This window comes from Gossypium arboreum, chromosome 12 (assembly GCF_025698485.1).
Source record: "Gossypium arboreum isolate Shixiya-1 chromosome 12, ASM2569848v2, whole genome shotgun sequence".
In the NCBI taxonomy this organism is placed as follows: Eukaryota; Viridiplantae; Streptophyta; class Magnoliopsida; order Malvales; family Malvaceae; genus Gossypium; species Gossypium arboreum.
In genome coordinates, this window is record NC_069081.1 from 92,913,068 (window position 1) to 92,937,512 (window position 24,445).

Consider the following 24,445-nt stretch of genomic DNA (forward strand, 5'->3'; position numbering starts at 1 on the left):
AAGATATTTGATGCGCAATGCAAGACAATAGATGTCCATGAAAAATCATGGCTTCTGTGAAGAAAAAGACGGGATTGTGGATCATAAAGAAATATACCGCTTTGCATACGCGTGTTGTCACGAGTACTGGGTCAAGATTGTCTGATAATTATTTCTGAACATTTCAAGTCGACCTCCAGCTACCGTAAGGTATGGGTGACCAAAACTAGATTCGATTAAAAAAATAAGAATTTTGAGTAATTCGAGTTTCAATTTGGAATCGAGTTAAATTTTACAATTTAAATAACAGATTGGTGTAAATACTCAATTTTAAAAATTACCAAGTTGGTCTAAAAAATAATGACAAAAAAATTCAGAATAATTTCAAAATTTTAAAATAATATTATTTTAAAACTCAAAATATTTATAACAAATCTAAAATTTATTTTTCACCAAATATGAATATTATAAAAACTTTTTAAAGAATATATAAAATTAAAAAATTCTTAAAATAATAATTTTGGGGCCCTAAAACAAAAATCCTAAACCCTTACAAACCTTAAATAAAACCCCATAAAAAATTTAAGACCCAAACCCCAAAAAACCGCTAAAAAAACTTTGGAGAGAAGGTGTGAAAACATGTCCATTTGAATGCACTTTGCTAACTGAGTAAGAAAGTGCATCTAGTTAGAAGCGTTTTCCTGTCAAATTCGCTGAAAACGCGTCTCTCTCTCCAAAATCGGCCTAATCCGATAATTTTTGAAAAAAAAAAAGCCTTTTTAGGTAGGTGACCCGTTGGTTCATGTATATCTAGTTAAATTGTAGGATTTCATTAGGAATTTTGAATTCAGGTTTTAAATTAGAATATTAGGAAATTTATAAATATTTTCATTTAAGATTTTTATTAGGTCTTTTAGATTAGAATTTATATATATTAAATTAGTTTTATGATTTTATTTTAATTTAGATTTTTTTCTTTTCATTTAGTTAGACTTACGATTTTATTTGAGATTTTCATTAGGTTTTTAATTACATCTTTCAATTTTTATATCAAATCAAGTTAGATTTTAAGATTTTTATTTGAGATTTTAAATTGGTTAAGTTTTAGAGTTAAAGTTATATTTAGGAAAGTAAAATTTAATTTGCTTTGAAAAATTCGATAAAAATTTAATTTTAAATTAAATAGTTCGAGTTATTTGAGTTAATCAAATTATTCGGATTGATCGAAAAAAATTAAGTTTTTCGGTTTAACTTGAAAAGACAAAACTACGTCGTTTTGATAAATGTTTATCCATTAAGTTAAAAGGCAAAACCATTATATTATTTATGTAGTTAAATAATATTGTAGTTCGTCTACTAGCTAAATAATCGGTCCATGTAAATGCAATATTGAGTATAAATAATAGGATTCGTTAACTCAACTCAACTTGACTCGATTCGATTCGATTAAAAAAAATTCAAATTGAATTTGGTTGCTAAAATAGGATTCATCAACTCGACTGACTCGAAATTCTTTGACTCGATTCGACTTGATTGAATACTCACCTCTAGTTATATTCCTTTAGTTAAGAAACCCTAATTGTTGAACAATGTAAGATTGTCTTCGAATAGGCATCGTGGGGTTTTATAATCTTCCCTACATGTAATTGTACTGTCGAACCTAGATTTGGTAATGAGACTGAATCTAGTTTTTTCGGGTTTTTCTTAAGATTAATTAAAGAAACTTAAACAATAGGTGACTAACCAATCTAGCTCCAATCGGTTAGTGACGACTCTACTAGATTTGATTTTTAGGATCTTGCCTCGTGTCTAACATTGCTTAGGTCCCATATCTCTTGGGTGAACATTATGAGAATATAACTTAATAAATTTAACAACATTTAGATCACAACTTACACATAATATATAATTTGAGTGACGGCTGCAGAGAGGGAGATGCACATTGCACTTTTATTAAGAGAATTTAAGTTCGGATTTTGTAAATGATATTGTTCAGAAAAATAAACACAAATCCCACAAATATTAATTACCATAACTTTAAAATGGATATAAAACAATGTTTTCAAAATTAAGTCAATGACCAAACTGATCAGATTATTGATTTTAGATCCGATTGATTCATTTTTTAAAAATATCTAAAAAATTAATGAAAATCAGAAAAAATATTATTCTTTATTTGAATTGAGTTTAGGCCAGTAAATTTTAGCTTCAAAACATTAAAAAACTTAATTTTACCAATTTTTATTAGTTGAAAACAATTTATAATTTAATCAATTTAATCCCTTTGTTCAAAACACTATACCATTATAAGAGAGGTTGATATAAACTGTAAGCCAATCATGCAACCAAACGACGAAAAAGAGCATCTAGTTAAAGTATAATATATATATATATATATATATATATATATATTCAGCTCATCTGCAGTAATGTGAATACATATCTTCAAAAAAGATATAGACTTACAAATTCCACTAATTAAACCCAGTTTTTTACAGGAATAATTCAATAGAAATGATGGAAAGAAGCACCTTTTTTTTTTGCTGTCATATGTTCTTCTCTTATAGTAATTGGCATCGGGGATAAATTTAACAATCCATAAATAAATAATATATCAGAATATTTAGTAAGACAACAGTTCATCTAAATTCCCACATGCATATGCATTTTTTCTTCTTTTAATGCATAATTTAATAATTAATTAACGAGAAACGAATATACAGCAGAACTGAAGCCTGAACTTGTGATTGTTTTTTTAAAATATATACTGAAAATAATAATACCAATTTTGTTAAGATTCAATCGACAACTTATAATTATTTTATAATATATATTCACCTACGTCGTTACCGACAAGCAGCTAGTAAAAAATCATCTCTATTGATCAATTTTCAAATATATATATTTGAGAAAACGAGTTTTTCATTTAATTTAAAAATCAAATTTACATGTTTGGAGTTAAATATATTTGTCTTTCCAGTGAGTCGATCACATTAAAAAAAAAAAAAAGAAAGAAATATGTAGTCTCTATTTTTGCATATTGATAGTGGCTCAAAGCCTAATAGTAATATATATTGGGCTTATTTCAGATAGGATATATTAGTCCAAGAAGGTTCATTTTCTTATTTTGGATTAGTTGAATTCGGATTTTATAATTTAGAGTCATTTTCGGTTTAAATAGCTTACATATATATATAAATTCCATAAATATATTTATTTCAATACAACATTTGCTTGTTGCACAAGTAAAATAGAAATTGGTTAAACCTGTGGCGTTCCATTGCAGTCTTGTTCCTCCATTTGTGGTTGTTTGAGGTTTTGAGTTTCTTCTTTAGCCTCACAGTTTCTGCCCCATAGCAGCATATATAAACCAATCACAACAAAAACAGATCCAATGGCACTGTTCAATGTTCATAGCCAATAAAAACATGTTAGAAGCCATACAGAACCAACAATTAATAGAAGGGGTAAATTTAATAAGATATAAACCTTCCAAGGTAGATTTGCCCATGTAGAATAGAGAAATCAAAAATGGCTACAAATATTTGCACCAAGGGAGTGAAAGCTGAAGTGAAAAGTGGACCCTTTTGTTTCACACACCAAGACATTCCCACATAGCACAAACCAGATCCCACCATTCCCTATAGATTGAAACAATCTGGGACTGAGATTATGAAACCAAGAATTAGAAAACATCGCGAAAAGACCGATACTTACTATGTACGCCACTGTTACGAGTTCAAGTTTCTCCTTCAAGACCCATCTTGTGAAATCCCTTTCTGTTATCAAACTAATAATGGCTGATTGAATTGCACTGAAAAAGGACAAGAATGCAGTACTAGAATATTGGCATGGATATGTCCTTCCTATACTGGCTTGCACTAGGAACCATGATGACCAAAAGACGGTACCCGCGGCTAGGAATATCGAACCGATGCCCCATCTCTCTTTCTTAACGTAGTTTACAGCGTGAACCATGGTCTCTGAATCCGACCTGACTAACGTTTTCCCTTTGTAAAGTGTCAGCACCATAGCTCCGCCGATGCAAACCGTCGTGCCCACAAACTTGGCAATCCCGGACTTGTTTTTGATTTTCACCTTCTCTAACCTGCAAAAATGTATGATATCAAAGACTTAAAACCGAGCCGTACCTGACCGAGTTTAATACACTTGGTGTTTAAGACTTTTTACCCAAATGGTAGAGCCAATATGAAGGTAATTGCAGGAACCATATTAAGGAATGCACAAGAGAAAGTTGCAGATGTATATTCAAGTCCCAAAAGGAAAAAATATTGACAGAGTGTCGCCCTGTAAACCAACATTTATTATAAGTTTCTTAATAAACTTACGAAAATTATATAAATAGCCATTAAAGGATTTTTACAAGCTACTAACCCTATAAGAGCATTAAAAAAAAGCTGGCATAAAATTCGAGCTGTGAGCTTTGGTCTACTTTTCCTGCAAGAAAGCCAAAAAAAAGCCCGTTAGTACGGTGCGCGAGTTGACAATGATTTACTTCTAACTGTAATTGTACCGAAAAGGTTACCTTTCCCAAAAGTAGGCAATTGGTGCCAAAAATACAGCTGAAATTGCTTGACGGTACATTAAGATGATTATATGGCTAACACCATTATCAAGAACTTTTTTGACAAGCACATTTGTTATAGCCATGGCAAAGTTTATAGCCACCATTGCAGTCACAGTCTTCCATTGTTGGCAGCTGTTCATCTTGTACAGTATTTGTGAGAAAATTTTGAGCTTTGAAGATGTAATTCGGTGTTTGCCAGTTTTTATAGGGGTCTCTCTACTCTGAAATTGAAATATGAATTATTTTGATATTCCAATTAACTTTGCCAAACTTTTTTTTTTTCTCATTTTATTCTGTTCTTGAGCTTTCTCTTCTTTACCTTTTTGAACAGTAAGAGATCATAAGAATCAAGAAGAAAAAGTTCATGCATCATCAACGAGTTTTAGACTTTTTGGAGAGATTCATTGCTAGTATTGTTAATGTCTTTCGAGAGGACGATGGATCAAGAGTCAGTTTTGTACCAGTGGGGGCGTACAAAGGAAGAACTATGGGCGCACCCGATGTTTCTGCTTCAGAACACTATCTCTTGAGATGTTTGCTGCGGTAAAACCATCGTGGAGGCGCGTAAACTATGAGTATATGTACGTTTGTTAAAAATTACATACATTTTTATTGGCTAATGCATTTACTTCATTCTGACTTATAAGAATCAATTTTTAACAAAAAGACTAACTTACTCTATGATATATTCTGGCTCCTTATATAAAAGCCTATATAGTACTTTTACCTATTCTTTGCATGTAATCTCCAATATTATACCTAGATATTTACATTAAAGGGTCATTACTATCGTGAAGATATTGATTGCATGAGAGGGCATGGAGGAATAAAAACTTGCTTACAAGTGATAGGCTGGAACTTTTGTTTTTATTCCGATAAAATTATTTTCAAACTCTTTGTTAATCTTCATTTTACAAGATTCGAACTTCAAACTTATACTCGAAACTTGAACCTAAACCCTATTTTCTTAGGCTGTTATAAAACAAAATTTCATTACATGTCATTAAGCATCTAAGAAAGTGGTGACAGACAAGACTAAGCATCGGCTTGTTGTGTGTGGCATCCAACTTCAAAGATACAAAAGATTGACTGGGTAATTTACAAAAGGGAGGGAGTAGAGCTGAGAACATTATGTCAAGTCTTGGAAGAAAAAATGGCAAAAAAGAAATAATTTTAAATTACCTACGATCCAAGTAATCAGATGCTTATTATTTTGTTCTGCTATAAACAGAAAAAAAAAATGAGAACCATGATTTTCAATTCGGCTAAAATGTGTAAAATTTAACATCGTGGGGCAAAATGAGAATTAATTATTAGTTCAATTCTGACTTGGATATATGATATTGGTACTTCTAATTGAGTCTTTAACTCGATTGATATGGATATTGTTGTCAATGTAAAAAGACGTAAATTCGAATAGGCTGAAGTGCATTATCCTTCTATTTATGAATTGAGAACAAATTATGGGTCGTTTTAAAACTTATGTCAAAAAGAACTAAAAACTTATAATAAAATTGTTAAAAAAAAATTATTTTCAGATCAAAATGCAGAGATGTTTAGTACAATCAACTTAAGGTAAACAAATATTTTTAAAATAATATTGAACTCTGATTAAATTAAAATCGAATCCCAGAACTATCAAGGGTTCCTAAATAAGCAGGTTTTCAAAAATTTAATTATGAATTTCATCACAATTAAACTAACTTTTCAATATTTGTAATTTGTAAATTCTAAAAAATTTAAACAAAAAACTAATTTCTCAATTCTTATAAAGTAAAGAGATAAATTGAATTTTATTTTATATAATTTCTACCGCTACTCATAACTCTTAATTATTACAATAATCACGATACTAATTAAATTAAAACTCAATCTAAGAAATTAAATATTTTCAAAACTTTAAAGGACTTAGCTACCACCAGCTATTTTGGGAATAACCCTCTTTATGCCTTTCTTCTATTTTTGGACATTTGGGGAAATTCTGGATAACCGTGGAAGTTGGCTTCAGTCATTCAAAGGATTATTCTTTAAAAAATAAAAAAATAAAAGGGATATGAAAAATGTGCGGATTTCTACGTCCATTGCTTGATTTCAAACATGAAATTCTAAATCCTTTTGGAATTTCAACTCAATCAATACCAGTAAACACGATGCTCTCTACACCCTCCAATGATTTATTTTTCATAAGAAAAAGGCTCTAATTATTGATGAATTCAGGGTTTTCCTCAATGAAATGGATGAAGATTTTTCAAAAACGAATCAAATTGGTACATAATCCAAAGAATTTGATTTACAAATAGTAGACAAAAGAAATACAGATCGAATCAATTTTAAAAATCAAACACAAAAGATCTCACCTTTGAATGATCAGAAAAGACCGCACAATACAAAGAAACCGAGCAAGATCAGCCAAACAATGTGAACCAAAAGCAACGCTTGACCAGGAACCGACGCGCTACCTCCATTTCCAACTTCACAAAATCCTGATTTCGCCACGCGAGTGCCGGCACAGTAGGCATCCGCGCAACCGCACCAATATGTTACGCCGTCGACGCCACAAACTGGCTCCGTTCGGAAGCAAGTGACCGGACATGATGCGGGCTTGGTGAATCGAGCGCAGACGCCTTCGTTATCGTCGGCGATGGTGAATCCATCGGAAGGTAAACGGATAGATCTTGAATTATCCGGAGAAGATTGTGCGATCTGTGGAGAGAAATAAAAGAAGAGGGGAAACAGGGTTAAGAGGTAGAACGGAGTTGCAGTGAAGCACGGCATGTGGATGAGATCGGAAGGAACTGCTGCAATTAATTTTTCGAACCCTAACCCTAATCCCCAAATTGAGTCGAGATTTTTAATGAGGCAAATAGATGTCGGTTAACTAACGTAACGTCCATATGACTTTTTACCTTTTTCTTTTTTAAATTTATTTTAGGTTAACATGTGCTCCAACGCCCTGCATTCTTCCTATATTTGTAATTTAATCCTTATATTTTTATTTTTAAAAATTAATCTTTATACTTTTTCAATTTAAAATTTAAATCTAAATTTTAATACTGTTAAAATTCTTCTACTAAAATGATTGGTGTGATATTTTAAAATAAAAATTTTACTTAGTAGCAATTTAATAAAAAATTAAATTGTAATGAATCAATTTAACAAATAAATTTTAATTGTGATAACAATTGAATTTGCATAAAGAACTAAATTCTTAAAAATAAAATAAATAAATTAAATTTTAAATTTAAAAATAATATAAAGAATTGAAATATATTTTAACCATATATTTTATTACACTTTCTTGTTATATTGTATTAATTTAATTCATTTGCAGACACATTTTTATCTTTTGTTAAAAGATAAACAATACAATAGTTATATTCAATAACTAACAGGTTTTCTGCAAACAATTGCAGGCCCTCATCTCTATTAAAAGTCAATTTAGTAATGCGATGAGGTTCTATATTCTCTTCTAGAGGGGTACGTATCATTTTTCATTGTACTATTATCGACAATAATTGCTATAGATTTAGATGATCTTGAGAAAGTTACCTAAATGGTTTGAATAACTTTCACTATCCGTTTAAATTAACATTTTGTCTCAATCTTATTATGTAATACCATCAAGTCGTCAAGGATCTCCATAATTTAGCATTGAATACCGAACAATTTTTATATTAAACTGAAACATAAGTAAAAAAATTGAATTCAATTATTTAATTAACATTAATTTTAAGTTAATTCCTTAGAAAAAATCTCAAACTAATGATATTTTTCGTAATCATTCTCTAAGCCCAAATCGATTGCATCTACTTTTCAGCAGAAGCATGTTTGTTTATATATTTAATAATAGATTAAAATAATTAAAAATATAATTGCAATTATAAATTAATCCATAAACTTTGGTTGTCTAAGTTTTTTTATTCCAAAGGTAATATTCATCAATGTCTGGTAAGATAATTAAAAATATTATTTGTATGCAAGGTAAACTTTTTAAAACTACTAATAGGGACTATTTAATTGTTGGACACGTGTTCATTAAGTCTTAATTCAATTAGTATGACTATTGTTGTTAAGGTTGGAGGACATGGGTTCAAGTGCGTTGAAACGTATTATCCTCTTATTTATGGATTGGAGAGGAACTATAGGTAATTTTAGGTGTTATGTAAAATATGATCAGGACCTATAATAAAAAATTATACATCTGTCGAGTTAAAAAAGTTTTCATATTTGAATTAATTCTTGACATTTTAGATTTAGGTCATTTTAAGTTTTAGGATCATTTATTCAAATTATTTTGTATAGTTAAAAGTCACGGATCATTACAGATTTGGGTTATTTGGGTCTTGAATCATTTTAAGTCCAAATCAATTTCAAGATAAAATTAAAAAAATATAAACTATTGACTTTTTACAATCAAATCGAATTAGATTCGATCTAGATTAATCAATTTAAATCTTCAGGCTTGAATTCAAATTGATAGGTAGAATTAGTATGGGGGAAAACTGTAAAATTCTATTGTGAAAATAAGATAAAAATTCAATTCTGAAATAGCAGATGACAAGAGTTGAATAGTAGTGAACACAATTTCAGTGAAGTTTTAGGATGGGAAGGGATAATCTAATCCCTGAAATTAGTAATTAGGCTCATTTTGATATTTTTATTTTTATTTTTTTATTCACTTTGGCTCTTGAATTTGACAACTAGATCCATTTTGATCATAAATTTAGATTTTGTCAAGATTTGATAATGCGATCAATGTTCTTGAAACATAATTGGTCAGTCGGACCGATTAAACTAAGAACTGATCGTTATATTGATCCAAAGAAGAGATTGAACCAATTGAATACAAAATTGCTCAAATTTGATAAAAATTAAAAATTGAACCAAAAACATGTAGTTAAACAAATTGAACAGTTTAATAAAATTTTTATATTTAAAATTTTTAATTAATTATTTAATTACTGCCGGTCTAGCAATTGAATAGATAAAATCGGGAACTAGTGTCTGATCGATTCATTCACTAGTCCAATTATTAGAACACTATTTGTGACACTCTAAAATTGCATAACATCATCACCTAAAAATTTATATAGATTTTTAAAATTTCAAATCATCAATCTTATAATTTTCTAGTTCAGTAACCAAAATGAATCTAGCTGACAAGTTTAAGTGCCAAAATGAATAAAAAAAATACATATATTAAAGTAGACCTAATTGTCAAGTTGAGAGACCAAAAATTATATTATTGGGAAAGTTTTCCGAAGCTGAATAGCTTATCATAGGATTTAAAAGCTGCCTGAATCATAGCCAGAAGTGGCCACATAAAAATCCAAATAAATAAAATATAATTTCTTAACAATCTAAGGATACTCAATTATCATTGATCAATGTTGATTATTAGTTCGTTTTACTGTAACTGTATCACCATGACGAGTATTCTCACACTATCCTATACTACACTGTATTTCATTGTAAAGTGACACAAACAAAAGATGTATTCAATGGTCACACAGCACCAAATTGGTGCCTTTCTTACAAAGGCCTTGTTCTCCAACAGAAGAAACCAACTTACCATAACTGAATCGAAGGGGCATCCTTCCGAAAACTCTATGGAACTCAGTTATACATTTCCCTCTCCTCTTCCGGTGCTCTGCTTTCCTACTGCTCAACCCCACGTCTCTTACTAGTCTTAAGCCATCGCCATCGCTATCTTCATTTCTTGGGTCTCCCCAATCTCTGGCCCTTTCCGCTCCCACCATTAAAGGCCCTGTATTTGTCTCCTCTGCCACCACAAAGTTCATCAGAATATCCTCGCAATTCTGCATCTCATCAACCATCTTCCTCATCTCACGCATTAGGGAACCTCCCCCGCAACTGTACTTGAACAAATACTCCCTCTTCATCATCATGAACTTGGTGAGCACTATCGAATACTTGTTCGGATGCACCGTATAAATCCACTCCTTCCTTGTCATATCAATATCATGCGATCTCACGAATATCCCAATTAAACGATCTGGATTCCCCTTCCACATCCTAAATGCGAATTCCACCGTTTTCAAATCCACTTCCACGTCATCATCGCACACCAGAACCGCACGTGTACCAATCGACAACCTCGGCAGGAACCGGGCGTTCAAGCTGCTTGACGATTGAGGCACGAGGGAGATGGCAGCATTGCCCCAGGATGAAACCGACAGATTGTGTGCCAAATGAGAAAGAGTAAGGGGTGAGGTATGGGGGTTACCCCAGAGAACCAGCACAGAGGATACCACTGGGGATGCGGAGTAAGAGGCAGCAATGGAATGAAGCAGAGGGATGCGGGACTCGGAATAGCCATTGATGAGAACAGTTAACTGATCAGATCTGAGAGTGCGAGGATTGGGCTGATTTCCGGGGTGGCATACTGACGATAAGATTGTGTCTTTTTCAATGTCTGAAGAGAGATTAGGGATGCGGAGACACAACACAACCGAGAGGGAGAAGAAGAGGCAGATTGCAACTGCATATACTCCCATCTTGGCCCCAATTTGACTCGAGTCAACTCGAATGTGATACTTAATTGACCAGCACAAAAGTAGCCCTGTTTTGTTTTTCCTTTTTATTTGAGAAGTAGAATGAAAACCCTAAATCCTTGTTCTTAATTAAGAAAAAGAACTTACAAACATAATCAATTCCTAAGATAAGATAGCACTAGCAGAAAAATTGCATTTGCATTTGCATTTGCATTGCAGCCCTAATTGGATTTAACTACTAACAAATGATTTTGTTTTCAGTACCTAAACCAATCAAACTTCAAAAAAAAAAAAAAAAAACAAAGAAGGCTCCTCAAACAGTCAAGCTCATGATCTCCATCAAATTCATTCTTCTTTCAATACCTATCTTAAACCTTTAGCTTATGTAAATGTAATCAATCATATAATTCATATTAGTTACCTTCCGATGGATTTACCATCGCCGATTGGGAACGGAGGTATCTGCGCACAATTCACCAAGCCGGCATCATGCCCGGCCAATTGCTTCCGAACGGGACCTGTTTGCCGCTGTTGATGGCGTGCTCATGCCTTCTGACCTGGTACTCGCGTCGAGAAATTAGGGTTCTGTGCTGCACAGCAACCAAAAGAAGAGGAGAAAGAAGGCTATAATGTGGAACGGAGTTGCCGTGTATTATTCACAGGTTAGTCCTCCCATTTTAATTTGTCAAAATTTCATCCTTGGTACTTTATAAAACTGAAAATTTAGGCCTGAGTTAGTTCTTTTTAATAATCCATTTGATATAAATTGTTAAATTGTGGACTTTACTAATTTCTTTTGGGTAAAAATATCATAAAATCCCCATACCAATAAATAGATTACAATTTATCTCTTTATTCAAAAAATATGTAAAATAATTCTTATATATTAAATCAACAAGTAAAATGATATGTTTTATTAAAAATTTCATTCATTTTAGTATTAAAATTGACTTCACTTATGAAATAACCCAATAATAACACGTGTCATATTACGTGTATTTTATCCTGATGTAATGAGACTAATTTTAACAGTAAAAATTAATGATATTTTTAACCAATAAAAAAGTAAAATACAATTAGAATCCTAATACAAAATCCCAAAAATAATTTACGATCTAAAATGTGAAAAAAAAAAGAATGACAATTGAAGAAAAGGCCAAACAAAATTATTTGTACTTTCAAAAGATACATATTTTAGTCGATATATTCCATTCTAACATAAGATTTCCCTTATTTTTTACCCCCCCCAAAAAAAAAAAAACAAGAATAGAATTTTTAAAGCAATGTTTCATATGTATACAATCACAATTCGTAGGATTATTAGAAACCAGCACAGCACCATTGACTGCAAATCCTTCAAGTCCGTAAACCATTTTACACAAGCTAAACTCCTTGTTGCATAGTAGTCCGAAACTTGAAAGCCGGTTGAGATCAAAATATTCCGAGACATTAATGTAATAATACTGTCAGTTGGTCCGTTCCCGAAGTTCAAGCAGTACTGCCATTGATATGTTTCTTTCTACGAGTACCTGTAACGATGCCAATTGCCAAACCAGATATGACTTCCGCATCAACTTCCGAAACAAGCAAATGAATTCAATATGCATATAACTTGAGGTCGGGTTTAACATAGATATGTCATGCATGAATTGCATACTTGTATAAGAAGGAACGGGAACTAAAGCACAAGGCGGAGAATCGTTACAATGATGTTTTGAGATGCGAAATCGCTTTAGGACTCAAAAGGACCAAACTAAAAAAACATCATCATGTTGTTTATTCCTACAAATTCATATCATCTAATGCACTAATCACCCTGTGTTTTTTATTCCAAAAGCACATACAAATACAGTTCGAAATTGATGAACATGAGTCATTTCACGGTAAAAGTGCTAGGGAGATTCTTGTAGTAGAAGCCGGATTGCATTTTGCCCTCTCTATTAAAAAATAAACAAATTTATCCCTGTACGTTAGATTAAAGAACAAACCTGTCTTTTGTTAAAAATTTCAACCATTTTTACTGTTAAAAACTGGTCCTTTTTGTGTCAGCATGAAACACAGTGTAACAGTAAAAATGGATGAAATTTTAAACAAAAAGGACCAGTTTGCTATTTGATCTAATGTTCAGGAACTAATTTGTTGTTTTAGTAAAAGGGGCAAAATGCAATATATGGGCCTCCATGGTACTTTTACTGTCATTTCACCAATATTGCTGCTCATTCAGATATAAAATGAAATGACATCTACAATCTACAATCTAAAACATGCAAGTTCGAGACATATCCCCATTATTCAATGAGCTACCTTTAACTTTTGCCTATTATGTTTCGAATTCAAGGATAATAGGAGACAAAATCCTAAAGAAAGACCATCAAGAATAATTAGCCTTGCAACAGCAGTCAGTCATGTTCGGTCACGGTCCTGTTTAGTCAGCTAATGTCTACAATTCACAGTCATAACGTTCTTAAAGAGCTTTCTAACCTTATATATAAGAGTGACCAAAGTTACTCGACTTTACCAGTATGTTTCTTGCTCCAAAGGACCTCCCCGTCAATGGCAGTGAGATGTTTATCGTCAAGGCGCTTCCACGTCTTAATTGACTTGACAGTGCCCCAACCTCCTTCCTCAGTCTTCTCTAAAGACGCTACCACCACCCTAGCTCTCCTAGGCCATCCAGCTTTCCCATAAGCATGGTATCCAAATCCACCACCATAACACAGTTGTATACCAGTCAATTGGCCACAAAAATCGTTGACGTGATCATGACCAGTAAATACAGCCTTCACATCCCCAGCTTCTACCAAACTTGTGAAGAAACCCGAGTTCACGGAAGCAGAGCCAATGTCTTCTTGTCTCACCCCAGTGAAGTTCGTAGAGTCAAAACTTGCAACTTCAGGCAACGGTATGTGAAAATAAACAAGTCCAGGTGCAGATGATTTTTGAGCATTTGGTGGGCTCATGTAAGCTCTCTGCAGTACAAATAAAACAATTCACTAGGCACGAAAGATGGCATCCAAACGAGAATCAAATGAGGTTCATACCCGAAGCTTTGCAGAAGTAAGTTGAAACCATAACTGTTGAGAGGGTTTAATCCAACCATAACCCGGGATAGCTGGAACCGTCGAGTAATCTCCACTGTCAAGGAAGTAGAGATTGAGAATAGATTTGTTTACAAAACCGGACCCTTCGACTCCCCCGACCTCTAGGTTATAGTTGCCAAAACCATCAATAACATGTAATTCAGAAGGATTCAATTGAGACAAAGTATGATTCAATCCAACAATGTGTTTCATAACGCCTTCCCTTGATAACGTGCCTTCTTGGTCATGGTTCCCCAAAACAGCAGCCCATGGAATTCTAGCAGCAATTGCAGGGGCAAATGCTGCATCCATTGATTTCGCCGAATCCTTGGAATCGAATCCATAGATGTTATCCCCTAAACATATATGCATAACAGTTGCATATCACAATAAAGAACATTAAAGCCACCATATAAACCAAAGCAAGCTTGCTCCACCTGTATGTTAACTAAACAATTTACTAACTTAAAGATTCAATTTTCACACTTTCATCTCATAAAGTTCAAATTTTAGGGTTTTGGTTGTAAAAGTACCTTAGAGGCCCCTGAAGTAAGAGTCAAAATGCATTTTACCCTATCTACTAAAAAAATAGGCAATTTCGTCCTTGCATGTTAGATCAAAGAGTAAATTGATCCTTTTGTTAAAAATTTCATTCACTTCTAGTGTTAAAAGTTGGTCTTTGTACATCAGCATGATGTAAATGTGGCACGCCACGTTTCACTGTCTGGTTATTCCATCAGTCACACCAATTTTTAACCATACAAATAGATGAAAATTTTAACAAAAATGACTAGTTTGCTCTTTGATCTAATATACAAGGATTAATTTGCCCATGCAGAGAGGGCAAAATGCAATCTAACTACAGGGACCTCTATGGTACTTTTACCATGTTTTGGTCAATATCCTCTTTCATCTTATGCTATGGTATTAATAGCTAGCAAGAAGAAAATTCAGGGAATTGGCCAATGTCCTCTTGAAACACCATTAAAGCCACCATATAAACAAAAGCAAGTTTGCTCTACTTGTATGTTAACGAAACAATTACTAAATTAAAGATTAAATTTTCACATTTTCATCTCATAAAGTTCAAGTTTTAGGGTTTTGGTCAATCTCTACAAGAAGAATTCAGGGTATTAGCCAATGTCCTCTTGAAAGCCACCATATAAACAAAAAGCAAGCTTGCTTTACCTGTATGTTAACTAAACAATTACTAAATTAAAGACTAAAATTTTCACATCATAAAGTTCAAAATTTTCCCACAAATAGCATCAATTGATTCAAACAAAAAAATAAAAATAGTTCATTAGCTTTACCAGTGAAAACGATGAAATTGGGTTTCTCAGCTTCAATCATGCGGTGGATAAACGCCGTCGTGTTAAGGTCAGAGCAACCATCAACTTGACTAGGCAACACATCTTCACACGGTGTCGTTTTACCATCAGCGTAGTGCATGTCCGCCACTTGGAGTATCTTGAACTCTCCGTTCCGGCCAAACCTCAGCTTCGAAAACGGCTTCCGCGATAGATGATGCTGTTGCGGAGTTTGTCGCCTGACGGCGGCGGAGACGTTAATGGGCACAAAACAAAGCGAAAGCACAGCGATCGCAAGTGAAACCCAGAGTTTTTTCTTGTTGATTTTAACAAATGTTGAAGAAGGTCGCACCATTGTTGCTCTTTCCATTTACCCTTTTTCCTCGGTTTACAGTTAATGACACACTGCCCCGTTGTTTGGGTTTTAAGGCACCGTGAGAGTTTACTGCAGAAGAGGATCACAGAATCACAGGGACGCTGTGGCCTTTGCTTTCCCCGTCATATGTCGTTTGTATTAAATTTATGTATTTGTTAAAATATCTCTTAAGTCCTTATACTCTTTAAAATTTTGGAATTTAGTCTCTATACTTTTATTTTTAGGAATTTAGTCTCTCTACTTTTCAGATTTTAAAATTCAGTCCAATTTTTAATATTGTTAAATTTGTTGGTGTGAAATTTTGAAATAAAAAAATATGCACTTGGTAGCCATTTAACTAAAAAAGTAACGTTGTAATGAAACTGAATTTAATAAAATAATTTTAACAATGTTTAACAGTTGAACCTGAAGTTTGAAACATGAAAAATAAAGGCTATATTCGTAGAAATAAAAACACGGAAACTAAATTTCAATTTTACTAATGGTACAAAGATTTATGGTATATTTTAACCATAAAAATTCCATTAATTTAGCTTGCACTCTATATATGGCTTAAAATATGTTTTGGTCATTGAGTTTTAAAAATTTACGATATGATCATTAATGTTATCAATTTGTTACATTTTTCTCACTTAATCATTAATGGTATAAGGTAAGCTGACGTGATAGGTTATATCATCATTGCGAAACAATGATATGATGTGACATGTCAACTTGTCAATTATAATTAACAACTCGGTGACAAAAGATGTAGTAAATCGATAAAGTTAATAACCATATTATAACTGTTTAAAATTCGGTGACAAAAACATAAGTTAAACAATATGTGACTGACTAAATATGTAGTTTACCCTTTTATTTTTAATTTAAAAATTTTAGTCCCTACATTTCTAACTTAACAACTAAAGTTGGCTCAATTTGATTGCATGACTATTGAAGGAAGGTCGACTCTATTGGAAGAAGTTTACAATATGTCATCTACTTGGAGTTGATGGATCCCTCAACAAGTTAATAATGTCTCCCGACTTTTGCGAGAGGTGGAGTGCATGAAGAGGCGACGAATTCACAAAATAGAAGTGTCATGTAAAGTGTTTGATTGCAAAACAATGTTGTATATGCCATAAAGCATGGTTCAAAACTCATCAAGTACAAATATGAGATTTCCTTAATGGACGATCATGTGCAACACGCATGGTCTACCTTATCATACACTCAAAAACGCATCGTTCTGTAAACCCATCACTTCTTCAAGTTACCTTTTTAGTCACTCAGACCCTTAACAGATTTGAGAGATAAAACCTTCAGCAGGGTCAATATAGACTTGTTGAGGAGTTTATCGACTCCCAACAAATGATACTTTGCAAACATCTCTTGAAAGAGTTGACCTCCCTTCAACAATGACAGCTTTAAAATAATAAAATTTGTTCACTTGTGCAATTTAAAAATATTTGAAAGCTGTATAAGCAAAAAAAAAAAAAAATGTCAACTTTCAATGTGGTAATTTTCTTCAACTTTCAATGTGGTAATTTTCTTTTTTTACTTACTGGGATTCAACACTTTTATTTACTTTGATGATATTAGTAATTGAATTTCAATTATGAAAATTTTTCATTTAAAAAATCATATAATTCAATTTAATAGAAATATTTTTACGATATTAATTATTAAATTTCAATTGTTAAATAAAAATAGAAAGATAAATTCTGGAAATTAAAAGTAAATGGACTAGCCAATAACCATAGAAATTGTTGGTAAAATAATGTACTGTTTTGCAAATTTATAAAATTAATAGCCCAAATTCTTTTATAAGTTGTTTTTCAGGTTCTATACTATTTAGTAGGTTTTGCATAGTGTAAACTTTGATATAATTTTATTTATATGCATTGTTAAACTTAAATTTGTTAAGATAATATTTAGAAAGTTATCTGGTAATTAGATTTAGATGTAATTGTTTATAAATTACACAATACTAGCATGCAAGGACATATTTAAAGGGGCCTGGCAAGGGCCCGACCCCCTAAAATGGAAATTTTTTTATTTAGGCCTTTTAAAGTTTTTAAAATTTTAAATTAGTAAAGGTAAAATTATACTTTGGCCTCACTTAAGAAAAATTTCTGGCTTCGCTCTTGATAGCATGTTTGAGAAACCATTGTAATTGGTGGGTTTCATAGGATTAGGTGTAACGAAGCACCTCAATTACATTTTTCAATTCTTAGAGGAGGGTGAGAATTGGAGTAATTACGAAAATAATTACACCTAAATCTAATTTTAAAAATTATTTTATATAAGTTATGAAAATTATATTATAAGTATGAACACCTATGAGTGCTTGGGATTTTATGACAAAAATTTCTTATACTATAATCCTAAAAATTATATTATAAAAATAATTTGTGTATTTTATAAAATTATAACAAAAATTTATATTATTTTTGTTACAAAAATTATTTTATCACTCTAATATTTTTATAATATATTTTAAATATAAAATATGTAAGTACATAATTACAATTTATACTATCAAACATGACATAAGAAATTACGATGTAATTAGACTTTGTCAACCAAACACATATAAGAAATTACAATTTTTGTAACTACAAGAGAGTGTAATTACTTCTTTCAATTACTCTGTGTTGTCCAAACAAACTCTAAATGTTACCTTTTAAAGATGATTGGGTAGATTTTTGTAAATAAATAAAAGGACGATATAATTTGTTGTCTTTGAACTTGGCAATTAGGTCTACTTTAGTACCTATACATTTTTTTAATTCACTTTAATACTTGAACTTGGCAACTAGATTTACTTTGGTCTCTAAACTTGGATTTCATCAAAATTTGGTGATATGACCAATATTTTTAGAACATGTGTGGATTGGTAAGTTGGAGCAATTGGACTAACAGCTAACTCGTATACTAGTCTAAACAAAGGAGTTGAACCGATTGAATTAGAAATTGCTTGAAACCAATAAATATTGAAAACTGAGACAAAAACCAATGGTTGAACCGGTTTATTAAAATTTCATTTTTAAATTTTTATGATTTATTATGATTTGTTTAATTATTGTTGGTCTAATAGTTGAACCAACCAAATCGATTAAATCAAGAACTAATGGTCTGACCGATTCAGTCACAGGTTTGGTTATTAGAACACTATATGTGACACTCTAAGATTCTATCATATCATCATTTGAAAAATTATAATTTCAGAGTTTCACATCATTAATTTTTTATAATTATAGAGACTGAAATGAATCCAATTACTAACTTCAAGTATCAAAGTGGATAAAAAGAATACAGGTACTAAAGTGAATCTAATTCCAAGTTAATGGATAAAAAATTATATTATACCATAAATAAATAAAGGACAAAATGAACATCTTAATGCATTATTTTTTTTTTATGTAAAAACAATTAAAGATCTGCATCACTGTCGCTTTGTCCCTTGGATCCAGCATATACCTAATGGAGTTTACTATGAAATCACCACAGCTAAGTGCCAATGATACAAAAGCATAACCTATCACAGGACAAGATCTAGCCTCTCACGAGATTGTGAATCCGTGAGCTTCAATATTTGACATCATGTCTTCCAACGTCAAAATTCTACGATGATTAATTGGAGTTAAAAACATGTCCCATTCATTGAATTCTATTGAGAGAGTTTTTAAAGTGTTGGTGTATCTTTCAACAAGTGGGTATTGTATTTAATCGGAATTTTGTTTTTCGATTTTGTGAAGTACTTGAATGCTTAAGATGATGAATTCAACATTATAGGAGTACCTTATTATAATAGATCGTGCATGACACATGGTCAACTACTAAAGAAATGTGAGTATTTGCACTTCATAGGACTTAAACTTTAACATTGAGCAACGATACTATGCTAGTCTATTTAGGAGAGGAGCTCTATTCTATTGGACCATCTTCTTCAAGCACTCACACTATTCTTAAAGTCAAAAGACAATACTTTGATTAAAGATAAAATTGACTCATTATAGAGTATATAGACTCTCAATGAACAATAATTTAAAGATTTCTCTCAAACAAATTTACAACCACTCAACATCTACACTTAAAAAATAATATAGTGACGTTAAAATAAAGAAGAAAAAAATAATTGGAAGCAAGGGCGAAGCCAGAATAATCTTTTAGGAGGGATTGAATGAAATTTTAATTTTTTTATAGTCTGTATCTTTATAATTTTTAAAGCATTAAATCGAATTTTTATAATTTTAGGAGGGATAAAATGTAATTTTACCTTTAATAATTTAAAATTTAAAAAAAAAAATTTAAAAGGTCTAAATAGCAATTTTTCATTTTAAGGGCCTTTGCCAGCCCCCTTAGATTTGCCTTTGACCAGAAGGAAAAGGCGATTCCCATGGCCATTAACCAACATGAATGCAGCAATTGCTCCGAGGTTTTAGTAAATTATACTTAAAGATCACTAAATTATTAGTAAATTTATGTTTTAGTTATTTAATTTTAAAATTTTATAAAATAGTCATTGAATTAATCAAAAATTTTATTTTAGTCCCTAAATTGTTAAAATCATTATTGTATGATATTTTCTATTCGCATTGTCTATTCTAATTGAAAGCTCTCATTTTCTTTCTTCTCTATGATTCAATTTTTTCATGAAATAACTTGAAATGTCACGAATCTATGAACCAAATTTTAAACAGCTTTTTTCTATGATCTTCAATACTAACCGTCAAATTAACTTGGACCTAAGGTTTATTCTTTTACTTGTCAATGGGTACGAAGATAAAATACGAGTTTATTTTATAGCAATAGTAATTAATCATTGTTGTTTTAAGGTTAATCTATTTACTTGCCTAGATAATATTTTTTCTTGTTCACTAATAAACCGACTAATTAAACTCATGTTTCTATAGTCAATTCGATCCCCCAATTGGATCGATGGCAAATGCCTACAAAAAGATCGCTTGGATTCATCCATGATTTCTTTATATCGCTTGGATTCATCCATGATTTCTTTATTCCTTTCTAAAAAGAATCTTATCCCTTTCTCTATTTTTAAAATCCTATTTTGAAATAAGATCTACCGTACTAATCGTCGAATCTTCACTTGAGTCCACTAGCTAGATTTTAAAAAAATAAAAATTCGATGACTTAAATTAAAACTTTCAAATAATTTAATAACTATTTTATAATTTTTAAATTAAATGACCAAAACTTAATTTTATTAATTGATTAATCACCTTAGGTGTAGTTTATAATTTTCAATATAAAGTAACCACCCTTACTTCTTCCTCATTATGTTTGATATACTGGTTAGAGGATTTATTATATGATTCTTTTTTCTCTCAGTTCCAACCACTTCAATTTTGGAAATAATAACTTAAGTTTAAATCCGAAAACAATATTATTAAAGGAAATAGTCACGAACTTTAAAAATTTAATTTTTATAAATCATAAAACAAACATAAACAATACTTTAATTTTGTGGATTCTACTATTACAAAACATGTGTAAAAATCAAGAAAAATGAAGAAAAAAATTCTATTGCAAATAAACAAACAAAGAATTTACATGATTTCATACAGTGATATCTCTTTGATTACCAAAGACGGCAACCATTTTGAGCTCAAATAGAGACATAGCAGAATACATCACAAGTGCTCACCACATCAAAGACAGGACATAAATAGTATAGAATCCACCAACATGACAAAAAACATGGCAAGGAAACAAAAAATTTAGATCAAGTATCCTTATCTTTTACTGCTATAACAGAAGATTTGAACCAAGGTACACATGCTGAGGTTGTCTTTTGATATAACCTGTATGCTTCAGCTCGGTACTCTTGTTTCAACATCCGCCGCTCGACAAGCACGGTAACGTAAGCTAAGCACATGCTATTAATCAAAGCTCCAACAAAGGTCCATCCATGTCCCAAGTTCCAAGCGAATACGACCAGTCCCCACCACCACAATTGCTCGCCGAAATAGTTCGGATGACGCGAGTATCGCCACAAGCCTTGGTCGAGATTAGGGACCATAGGCTTTCCGAGTTGTTTTAGCTTGCTATTTGTGGTCACAAAATCATGGAGCTGTGTATCTGCAAAGTAGGCTATAACAATGCCACACAAACAAACACTAGCAGCAACAAAGTCCCACAAATTCAAGGGCTTATCAACTGAGTGTACCACATAGAGTGGAAGACATATCCCAATCAAAAATATCTGCACAGTTTAATAAATAACCTAAGTTCAAGTTCTCTCATCACCATTTTTATAGTTGCATATGTTGATAAATAAGCTTAATACAAGGGAAGAAAAATACAAGAAAACAAGAATCACTATTTATTAAGGACAATTCACCCATGGCGCATCTTTCAGGATTTAATAAGCACTTCCATTACAAAAAAGAACATGAACAAGAAGAACAACACAATAGGCAAAGAGTGAACGATAAATTTTAGTTAAAATGTGACATAGGTCCTTGTACTTTTCTAAAATTTAAATTTTAGTCTATGTACTTTTATTTTTAAGAATTTAGTCACTCTATTTTTTAAATTTTAAAATTCAAGTCCATCAGTTAACACTGTAAACTTTTGTATAATATAAAAATAAATATTTTATATTTAAAATAGTAAAATAAATTGAAAATTCTTGTATTTTAGAAATATTTATGAAATACACGTGTATTTCTAAGTTCTAACAATTAACTTGTTGCAAAGAAAGCCAAACCTTGAACAAAACTACAAATTCCAAATCTTTCATTTGCTCATATTATTTTATTAAAAAATCATTTTAAGCACTAAAATTGATAAAAGCAACAAAAAGAAATGAAAAATTCACCTGTTGAGAAAAGTAGACAGCAAAGAATGAAATCCACCACCAGTGGCGACCATACTGTCGACGCATATCAGTAAACCTCCAATCTTCTCTAGCACCCCATTGCCAATTTTCACGTCTAAAATAGTTATGAGTCAACCTGATACTCCAAACCCATGTCAACATTATCACAACCTTCGATCTCCATAAATTAAATTGAGCCAATGGGTGTGTTGCATAATAATAAACTAACATCACCGGTATCACCGTCCAATACAAATCAATCATCTGAAAAACCAACAAAAGAAAAACCCATCACAAATATGGAAATTTAAATAATAATAATAATAACAGGACACTAGTAATTGAAAAAGTTCACTGACCCAGTTGCTAGATTGGATGTGACCGATGGTCCAGAAAAGAACATTGACATTGAAGAAAAATAAGACATTAGCTAAGAGCAAAGGGTGGTGAAAGCACCATGACCAAAGAGGAGAAAGAGAAGCGCCGCCATTGTTGGTCTGTAAATGGTTGACGAAATAAAGGTAGAAGAGGATTGAAGGGAGAGGAACAAGAAATGATACGACGGCGTTGTTGAAATTGCTTCTAGACATTGTTTTTAGCTTTGAGTTTTTGGGATTTTTGGGTGTTATGGTCGGTGTGGAGCAAACGAGGGATGAATTTTATAGCAGAAGGTGTAGAATTGAGTTTATTTTCTTTTGGTTTTTTTGTGGGACAAAGCTAAAGCTAAGTTGAAATGATGATGAGAGCAAAGATTGGTGATGAACTGATGATGAAGACCTTTTTCGTGTGTGTGTATGGAAGGTGGCGAATGGGCTCCCATGGCGCCACATTATGTCCATGATCGATGCTGGTTTATAATTATGATTTTTCGGCCTATTCTTTGTTGAAAATGCCATTTTTGGGTTGGTCTCCATCATTATTTATTTCGGTAAATTATACTCGAAATCACTAAACTCTTATAATAAGTTTACATTTTAATTATTCAATTTTAAAAAGTAATAAAATGGTCACTAAATAATTCGAATGTTTTCATTTAAGTTACTAGACTATTAAAATCGTTGTTGTATCACTTTTTTTATTCATATCGCCTGCATCAATAAAAAACTCTCCTTTTTCTTTTTCACAGTTCAGTTTTTTTAAATATCATGAATTAGGTAATTAAAATTCAAATAATTTTCTCCAATCTCTAACATTGATTATCAGATTGACTTGGATCTAAGGTATGTTCTTCTACTCGTTTATAGGTACTAATTTATTGTACAAATCATTGAATTATTGTTTAAAACTTGCTAGTTGAACTTTCTTCTTTTAAAAAAAAGAACCTCGATAATTTAATGACTTCAATAAAAAATTTTAAATAGTTTAGTGACTTAAACTTTCACCCTATACAAGGATCAAATTACAAATTGAAGTAACTTTGGGGGTTTTGTAAAGTAAAAAGGATTAGGTTAACAATTAGTCCTTTAATTTTTTAAAAACTAACTTTAGGCAATGCTAATAATTTGATCAGTTTACGTTTGACCCAAGAGTATACAAACTCCTTTTTTTTATCTAATTAAGAAAATACATAATAATGGATTTGGTTTACGGTGCTTGAAGTGCATGTAATGATGGGGGCAGTAGCCTGTAAAAGGCGAGCTTTTAATTATGAAACTCACATGGAAATCGGAATCCACACAGCCACTGGGCTTTTTAAAATAATACTATTCGAAACCTCGTTTCCGGTCCCCAGCTCCGGCTGTCAACCTGCATAAAGATCTCCGCAATCTAC

At 31.8% G+C, this 24,445-nt stretch overlaps 5 protein-coding genes across 7 annotated transcripts; all 5 read right to left on the reverse strand.

The window, feature by feature from the left end:
• Positions 1 to 3,144: 3,144 nt before the first annotated feature.
• On the reverse strand, positions 3,145 to 4,760 carry LOC108460043 (WAT1-related protein At3g30340-like). The gene is made up of 6 exons (XM_017759424.2): positions 4,526 to 4,760; positions 4,375 to 4,437; positions 4,171 to 4,287; positions 3,697 to 4,087; positions 3,469 to 3,620; positions 3,145 to 3,379 (listed from the first exon to the last, which is right to left on the reverse strand). The coding sequence occupies exons 1-6, from the start codon at positions 4,705 to 4,707 to the stop codon at positions 3,241 to 3,243; spliced, it is 1,044 nt and encodes a 347-aa protein (XP_017614913.1). The 5' UTR covers positions 4,708 to 4,760; the 3' UTR covers positions 3,145 to 3,240.
• A 2,026-nt stretch (positions 4,761 to 6,786) lies between these two features.
• Positions 6,787 to 7,515, reverse strand: LOC108459596 (uncharacterized). The gene has a single exon (XM_017758999.2). It carries the CDS (start codon positions 7,340 to 7,342, stop codon positions 6,935 to 6,937), a length of 408 nt encoding a protein of 135 aa, XP_017614488.1. The 5' UTR covers positions 7,343 to 7,515; the 3' UTR covers positions 6,787 to 6,934.
• Positions 7,516 to 9,915: 2,400 nt separating this feature from the next.
• Positions 9,916 to 11,818, reverse strand: LOC108457708 (glycosyltransferase family protein 64 C3). Of its 2 annotated transcripts, none has more exons than XM_017756790.2 (2): positions 11,504 to 11,818; positions 9,916 to 11,164 (listed from the first exon to the last, which is right to left on the reverse strand). In XM_017756790.2, exon 2 carries the CDS (start codon positions 11,083 to 11,085, stop codon positions 10,066 to 10,068), a length of 1,020 nt encoding a protein of 339 aa, XP_017612279.1. In that variant the 5' UTR covers positions 11,086 to 11,164; positions 11,504 to 11,818; the 3' UTR covers positions 9,916 to 10,065. The 2 variants fall into 2 exon arrangements, with proteins under 2 accessions (XP_017612279.1, XP_017612278.1); XM_017756789.2 differs by having other exon boundaries at positions 9,916 to 11,150; positions 11,504 to 11,817.
• A 408-nt stretch (positions 11,819 to 12,226) lies between these two features.
• On the reverse strand, positions 12,227 to 15,973 carry LOC108458042 (probable inactive purple acid phosphatase 29). 2 transcript variants are annotated; one of them, XM_017757279.2, is made up of 4 exons: positions 15,476 to 15,973; positions 14,124 to 14,518; positions 13,601 to 14,051; positions 12,227 to 12,611 (listed from the first exon to the last, which is right to left on the reverse strand). In XM_017757279.2, exons 1-4 carry the CDS (start codon positions 15,840 to 15,842, stop codon positions 12,571 to 12,573), a joined length of 1,254 nt encoding a protein of 417 aa, XP_017612768.1. In that variant the 5' UTR covers positions 15,843 to 15,973; the 3' UTR covers positions 12,227 to 12,570. The 2 variants fall into 2 exon arrangements, with proteins under 2 accessions (XP_017612768.1, XP_017612769.1); XM_017757280.2 differs by having other exon boundaries at positions 13,564 to 14,051.
• A 5,332-nt stretch (positions 15,974 to 21,305) lies between these two features.
• LOC108459637 (uncharacterized protein C594.04c-like) lies at positions 21,306 to 23,598 on the reverse strand. The gene is made up of 3 exons (XM_017759037.2): positions 23,034 to 23,598; positions 22,675 to 22,938; positions 21,306 to 22,056 (listed from the first exon to the last, which is right to left on the reverse strand). Exons 1-3 carry the CDS (start codon positions 23,262 to 23,264, stop codon positions 21,577 to 21,579), a joined length of 975 nt encoding a protein of 324 aa, XP_017614526.1. The 5' UTR covers positions 23,265 to 23,598; the 3' UTR covers positions 21,306 to 21,576.
• Between the last annotated feature and the right edge of the window lie 847 nt (positions 23,599 to 24,445).